This window comes from Anolis sagrei, chromosome 2 (genome assembly GCF_037176765.1).
Source record: "Anolis sagrei isolate rAnoSag1 chromosome 2, rAnoSag1.mat, whole genome shotgun sequence".
NCBI lineage: Eukaryota > Metazoa > Chordata > Lepidosauria > Squamata > Dactyloidae > Anolis > Anolis sagrei.
This window is the reverse complement of record NC_090022.1, coordinates 113,819,782-113,827,594: the sequence shown is the minus strand read 5'-3', so window position 1 is coordinate 113,827,594 and position 7,813 is coordinate 113,819,782. Positions and strand designations below refer to the sequence as shown.

General features: G+C 42.2%; 1 protein-coding gene across 1 annotated transcript; it reads left to right on the top strand.

Moving 5' to 3' along the window:
* Positions 1–3,377: 3,377 nt before the first annotated feature.
* MYADML2 (myeloid associated differentiation marker like 2) lies at positions 3,378–5,915 on the top strand. The gene has a single exon (XM_060764857.2). It carries the CDS (start codon positions 3,801–3,803, stop codon positions 4,704–4,706), a length of 906 nt encoding a protein of 301 aa, XP_060620840.1. The 5' UTR covers positions 3,378–3,800; the 3' UTR covers positions 4,707–5,915.
* The last annotated feature ends 1,898 nt before the right edge of the window (positions 5,916–7,813 follow it).

Below are 7,813 nucleotides of genomic sequence, written 5' to 3'. Positions count from 1 at the left end.
CCATCCTGACATCGAACATTTCCAGAAATGGCAATCGAATCATCTGCACAGTGAAAATGGTTTCTGTCAAACCAGTTTTGAACTGATCTAAGTGGTCAGTATAGAAGAGCCCAATGAAGTAGCTAACTTGGGATGGTGTTAGGATGTACAAATGTAATGTAGATCCTGGGTACATCTACACTATAGAATTAATGCCAATTCATCATCAAACAATCGTTTATTGTATGGGCCCAAGGGCATGACAAATAGCCCCACATGCACACAATAGTACCTTTGGAGCAACAGGCACCAAAGATGCTAAACAGAAACCATAATCATGCTCCCACGAAGAGCAAAAGCAATGCAATGCAAGTTAACAATAATTAAAGTACATTTTGGGAGAGGGTCCAGTTAACCCTTAGAGTCTCCTCAGCAGTTGATTAATGCCATTTGAAACCTCTTTTAACTGTGATGGTTCAGTGACATGGAATCATAGGCACGCATTGTAGTTTTTCAAGGTGTTTAGCCTTCTCTGCCAAAGTGCTGATGCCTCATAATAGCTGTCATAATTCTATGGTATTGAGTCATGGCAGTAAAAGTGGGGCCAAGCTATATTAATTTTACAGTGTAGTTGTACCTCCTGAAACTGGAACATTACAGTTCTCTTCAGAGCGATGGTAGATGCAGCAGTAGCCCTATGGAAGTGTTTGCCTTTGCTGTGAATACATGAAATAAAGTAGAAATAGTGAGTGTGTTGGGAACAACAGTCTTCCCCAGATCACATTATAGAGCATAAATCATTCACTTAAAGCATTTTTAATTAAAATATTTTTAGGACTTATGACCATTAGGAACCACTTTGAAGGTAGAGTACATTGCCCCTCTTAGGCCCACTTTTTTTGCACAAAAGTGCAGGGCTATGAGATATCCTGAAGAACTCTTCAGACATGCTGGAGTGGGACAGGGAAGTAACAAAAGATGATCATTTCTGTATGAGGGCAGTTTCCTGGCAATGAGTACAACTTGAAAGGGACTTGTAGAAGTTAAAGGAACATTTTATTTTCAGTGAATAATTCCTGACATGTTTTGAAGGACATCATGTTCTTCTTTCAATTGAAGAGATGGCTAAATTAAGTGACAAACAACCCCTGGCATGTCTAGTCAACCTCAAAAGTTTTAGAATCATGAGTCAGTCCTTCAAAAACTAAAAATAGTGGATTTTCAGAATATGTTTGACGTCTTTTTATTTATATTTGGATCTTTGAACCTTTGAGGAATATCACTGTCCCAGACATCTTGGTGCCTGAGTTAGAAAACACGAGTAACAGCCCTTACAATGGCAAAAGAAAATCCAAAAAATTGACTATTTTCTGTCCTTAAATGATACTACAAAATAGCAGGGGTAAGGTGCCTCACCTGAACACAGGAGTGGGCAAATAGCCAGGTCGCGAGGCTACACACAATCCTCACCAGCCGTCACAGGGTTGTTCACACTGTGGTCACCTCATTTTCATTCAAAGTATTCCATGACACCTTGTAGTGGGTATAAAGAACAATATATTTTGAGCTGGTTTACACCTAGAAGTCACCCTTTTCAAACCTGGAAGAAAGCTGGAAGTCGTATCCACACTGAGGTTAAAAATGTTCCTCCAGGCCTAAAACATTTGGAGGTGGGGAAAAGAAGACATGGCAAAAGTGCCTGCCAGTCTTCCTAAAGTAGTATTTATAGTGTGTTGCTGGAATCCTAGGCCATATTTTCCTTAACATATAGTCTATTTGCAGGTTTGACTTTTGCGAATTTGATTATACACTGATCTGATAAAAGGTTATAGGAATCTGTAGGTCCTCCAGTGCATTTTTGTGCTGAGCTTTCAGAAAAGTTGACAACAGAGTTGTGCTAGTGGACCTAAATGTTCTCTCAGCTAAAAAACAAAAACAAATACTATTTAATATATATGTATTGAGATGTATATAATACCACTAGACAAGAAATACAATAGCAAAATGGGGGAGGGGGTGTTAGGGTTGTGCCCCGAAACCCAGCGAATGTGGAGGGCTGACTATATAGATAAGCAGCAGAGATGCAGAGAAACTGTTAATTACATAATTACAAAGCTGTGTATTGGAACACAATAAAATTGTCCCATTTACATCAAGACAAAGCACAATTGGATAAAACAAATAGTCTGGCTGTATGTGATGGCAATAATAGCAGAGATCAGCTCCTTAGAGTTTGCTTTTCAGTGATATGTACAGTCACTGGGACAGCCGGGAAGGAGGCATTGTGGCTCCCTAACCCTTCAGTCTTCAGCAATATTAGACATATGCATGTGATTACTTCTGGTTGATCACATGCATATGTCTAATATGGCTGAAGACTGAAGGGTTAGGGAAGTGAAGACATCTGCCCTTGCACTCTGCTACTCTGATGCTGAGTGTGCATGCCCAGTGTGGAAGACATCTCACCATGCTAAAACAGTGGATGTGGCTTTTAATGAGACATGCTGCATTATTAAAGAATGTCTATGCCCTACACCACTGGAGAAATTATACTATTTAGCCGGTATTGTACCACCGGGAAGTAGCAGCCAATAATAGAAGGACCAAGACAGTGACATCTTTGGCCCATCCTCTGTTCGGATATCAGCCAGCAAGCCAACGCCTTAAATCAAGAAATAGTTTTTTAAGATCTACAGAGATACTCGCAGGAACCCCTCAGCAAGTGAGAGCCCAAAAGTGGCAGGCTAAAACTCAGAACATCAATCAATGGCTGATATCAAATGAGAGACTCCCTCCTGGGCACACAGAAAACTGGGCAACTTGGAAGGCACTGAACAGACTGTGCTCTGGCACCATGAGATTCAGAGCCAACCTTAAGAAATGGGGCTACAAAGTGGAATCCACAACATGCAAGTGTGGAGAAGAACAAACCACAGACCACCTACTACAATGCAACCTGAGCCCTGCCACATGCACAATAGAGGACCTTCTTATAGCAACACCAGAGGCACTCCAAGTGGCCACCTACTGGTCAAAGGACATTTAATATAATGCCAAGTTTTTAAACTTTTTAAAACACACTTTCAACTGTACCCTTGGTTTACTTCTGATACAATAAATAAATAAATATGCATGTGATGAGTTCAATTTTACAAGAAACAAATATCAATGCTATGTGTTTGAGAAGTACAATTCTCCCCACTCCCCTGACTGTTATTTTCTCCTTGAACACTACTGTTAAATAGTTTAAAATTGATTTTCCAATGTAGACACTTGTGAATCAATCTTGGGTGAAACTGAAACCAGCACACCATTATTGCGCCGACCTCGCAGCTCATTCCATTCCAGATCAGTCTATTAATACAGCTTCCTATTTATATATACTGACTCCTCGCAACAGCATAGCGGAGGGTTACAGCTGCATAGACAGAGTAAATGGCCTTTTAGGAGTCACTTGGGAGAAAGTGATCACTGGAGGTGGAATGACAGAAGAGAGAGTGACCAAATGCATAAGGAGCACTCAGCAGGCAGACCCCAGCCCAGCAGCCTGATTGATGAATCGTAACTGCAGTGAACCACAAAGCCAGGTCAATACTCTTACTGCAGAGTGAAGATTCTCTCAGGAAGCTTCCAACAAAGCTTGCTCTGCGGCGTATGTAGTGAGCCAGTCAGCCAAGAGACTGGCGGAGGAATTTGAAGCTTTTGCATGCGGCAGCTCCTGCTTAGAAATCCAGTGCCAGGTGTGTGGGGCCGGTGGTGGTGGTTTGGGATCAGGAGGCCCACGCCCAATCACGAAAGGAACACGAGGTGGCTCTGGACCAATGATGGAGAGCTCAGGAGGGACACACCTCAACACATCGGCAGTGACTTCTAAGGTGGGAATTGCCCGGATCTTTCAGGCAGCCTTTGGTTGTGCAACGTTCAGCCTCGTGGCCCACCGAGGAGGATTCAGCGTGGCCTATGGCACCTTCTGCATGTCTGTCTGGTGTTTCTGTTTCGCCATCACAATCTTCATCATCATTTGTGAGTTCACCCTCTTTCACAGATGCCTGACTATCTCTTGGGGGAACTTCACAGCAGCTTTTGCAATGCTGGCCACTCTCATGACCCTTACAGCGGCAGTGATTTACCCGCTGTACATCCCTTTCAGCTGCCATTCCAGTGGATGTGAGGTGAGAGACTTCCGCATCTCTGCCAGTGTTTTTGCCGGCCTTCTGTTTTTTGCATATGCTATGGAGGTATTTTTCACAAGGGCCAAGCCAGGACAAGTAACCAACTATATGGCCACGGTGTCTGGCCTCCTGAAAATTGTCCAGGCTTTTGTGGCTTGCATCATCTTTGGAGCTCTGGTGAATGGCAGCCAGTACAATAAGTACGCAGCCACCCAGTGGTGTGTGGCAGTTTACAGCTTCTGTTTTGCCGTAACTGTGGTGGTAGTGGTGCTCAGTGTCACAGGAAGAACAGCGATGATGAAGTGCCCCTTTGAGCGCTTTGTGGTCATTTACACATTTCTAGCGGTCCTGATGTATGTAAGTGCTGCGGTGATCTGGCCTGTGTTCTGCTTTGATCGTAAATATGGCTCTCCGCATCGTCCATATCAATGCTCCAGAGGCTCCTGCCCCTGGGACAGCCAGGTGGTCATTGCAGTGTTCACATATATAAATCTAGTGCTTTACATTGTGGATTTAGCCTACTCGCAGCGTATCCGCTTTGTTTCGCATCCTTAATATCCAACCCTGGTAGTGCCACAAAAATCATAATGGATTTTCTGAAAAGGGTGATAATTAATCGTGCTCCAAACAGAATAGTTAAGAAGGAAAAAATACTGGGGTAATTTGGTACCAGGGAAGAAGAAATGACTTTTTCTAGCCCATAGCTGCAATATTGTTGCCTTTCTAATAAGGATGTAGACATGCAGTGGCTCTACAGGCCAATGTGTTCTCTAGCTTACCACTAGTGTGGTGGAAAATGGGTTTGGATCCTTAATGTGTATCTAAGAATTGTTATTTAGTGTAGAGTTGCAACAGGTATAGAAAAGCATACATGCTAATAATAATATTGTAAAAAAGGTTCCCCCACCCCCCCCAAATTATTTGTGAACCTGGTAGATTTTACGAGAAACTTCTGCTGCCTTGAATCCCATGCGAAACAAAAGGTAGGATATTAAATCAATAGAGAGAGAGAGAGAGAGATTCTAAAAAACGGAAGGGAAGAAAGATTAGAAGAATAGTTAAAACTGCAGAACAAGAATCTCTTTCCAAACAGAGTAACAATTTCCTTAGTATATATACAGTTTGAGAAGTAAAGTGAATGCCACCAAGTTTCTTACAGAGAATAGAGCAGGGAAAATTGCCATAGCCTACAGAAAAACTGCATCCAGATTGGTTTCCTCAATGTTCCTTCAAGACGTATCTGGAGATGCCTCAATGCCTGTAGAAACTTGACTACATCCAAGACATTCAGCTTTGAACCAAAACCAAACTTCTGAACCAAACATTTGAACCAAAGTATATTATTTTTTAGACAATTTGTTGTGGATGTTGTGTTTGCAAGAGTTTGCAAGAGTTAGATAGTAGACATCATTCAGTTCCTTAAGAGCTTTGGCATCATGTAAGCTACCCATTACTTCATAATTCAGAACATGGCTTGAGTTGTGGTGAACTTGTCTAATGCAAAGAAAACATATGTAACATTTTCATAAGTCTAATCAAATACCTGTTGCCAGTCTTGACTCCAAGATGTGCTGATTCTGGGTTCCCAGCAGAGAAGAAAACTACATAACATTGTGACGTGCATCAAGGGAGAAGACAGGAGCTTGTTTGTTTCTTTCAGTATGGACCAGGATTTTCATCATATTATTCAAAGCCTTTTTCAAATATAATAAACCAAAGCATGTTGTTGATTAAAATGGGTTCTATTAAATGTGTGCAAGTGGAGTAGAAAAGTCTTATTTCAATCCTTAATAAAAATGTCTGATTGACAAAGGTCTTCAGGCTTTTCTTGAACTTATCTAAAATACATAAATAGAGAAGTTACACCAATACTTTTGATCACTCCTCGCTTTCATTTATTCTATAGCATCTGGTGGAGGCTCTTTGGAAGCTTTAAGCAGAGGCTGGGTGGTCATCTGTTGGGAGTGCTTCGAATGCGATTTTCCTGTTTCTTGGCAGGGGTTTGGACTGAACGGCAGATGAGGTCTCTTCCAACTCTGATCTACCAGTTGTCAAAGGTCTGTACACAAATCCATGATGCATTTTCTCTTCTAGAATACATACAGCATCTATGTAGCAGAAACAGGAAATTACAGGTGGACCCACTTTTATATTGTTAAATGTTGGAAGGCAGAGTAGCTTTGCCACCATGATCCAGCTCCTGGCCTGCCAAAGATTTACACGCTCTCCAGACCAGTCAGACAAAACACACCCCAATTAGGCATTAAAAAAATCAAAATCTACCCTTCCCAGCTTCTCCATCCCAGTAAGCATGATATAGGACCTAACACATGAAGATTAATTATTGCCATGTTTGCTTTCTCACAGAAGTAGCATGAAAACAAGAGGGGAATAAAGATGGCAGCAAGAATAAGCAACAAACAATGAGAGAAGCCAAAGTTTCCAGTAGTCATTTTTCCTACTTCCACCCTCCTAGGCATGACAGAAATTTTTGTCATTGGTGAACCAATGATAGAGCCAAGCCAGCTTCTCAGGTCTTGCCTTACCTTGCCCCAAAGGAGGTGAAGCAATTCATTCTGCTTATTCTAGATGCAGACAAAGATTGCTTTGTCTCCACATATGCCACCCACAGTAGATCCAAAGAAAAGAGGAGAAGGAGATGGAGCCCATTTTTCCTCTTATGAAAGAAAGTTCCCAGGTAGGTTTGAGAAAGCAACACCGGTTTTTTTAAGTGCTTTCTTTTCAGACAAAAACTTGTCTTCTGTCTTTTAATACACTCTGAATATGGCAGGTGAAAATAATGCAAAGAGAATGGACATCTGCTTCCTCCACAAACTCCCGCACCAAACACCCATGCTAACCATCCTTGTTTGTTGCCTATTCACCTTGCTCCTGCATCTCAAGGCTGCTTTGTGCAATATCACACATATAAAAACAATTCGAGAGGTCTTCTCAAGTATGCATGATTTACACCCCGCTCTCAATGACTTAGATTCCACTGAGCTACTCAAATAACACAAATCTTTTGCAGGATTGAGATACTGTACTTGGATTACAACATACACTGAAGATGTGGCCCCAACAGGCTGCAAAACTCCTCAAGGGTTCCTGATTGGGACAGAAAGTCTTGAAGCGTTATGGTTCTGATTCATGTTCTGATTTTTGTGCCGCTCTAAGAGCTTCCCCTCTGATGATGCTGACCTATGGGAAGAAGGGGCCACCAGTACAGCAGAATGGGAAGCATAGGATCCCCAACTATCCATGTTGGTCTCAAACAACACAGGTCTCATTTAGCTTCCATTTCATGACAGTGGTTGACCCAGCTCAGGAGGGTCTGGGTTGTCTCCTGCCCTGCGTCTGCTGCCTTTCACATTGCAGGCTGATGCTCTTGGCAAGTGTCCATTGGTGACAGCTGGCACTTGGCCACTCATATTAGGAATTAATTTCCACAGGCATTACTATTTTTCCCTGCTTCTAGCTTCTGGCACTCTTCTATACCAGTGCTTCCTAAACTTGGGTCCCCAGATATGCCTCTACTTCAAGTTCCAGGAGCACCGTATATGATGTTCAGAGACTCTAGGAGTTCTGGAAACACATGGTTGCAATTTCCATGCTACACCTAAATGGGCTTCTCTGTGAGTTATGTATTGGCTCCAGGGCTA

Coding starts and splice junctions, on each gene's coding strand:
- MYADML2 (XM_060764857.2), top strand. CDS start 3,801: ATGATGGAGAGCTCAGGAGGGACACACCTCAACACATCGGCAGTGACT.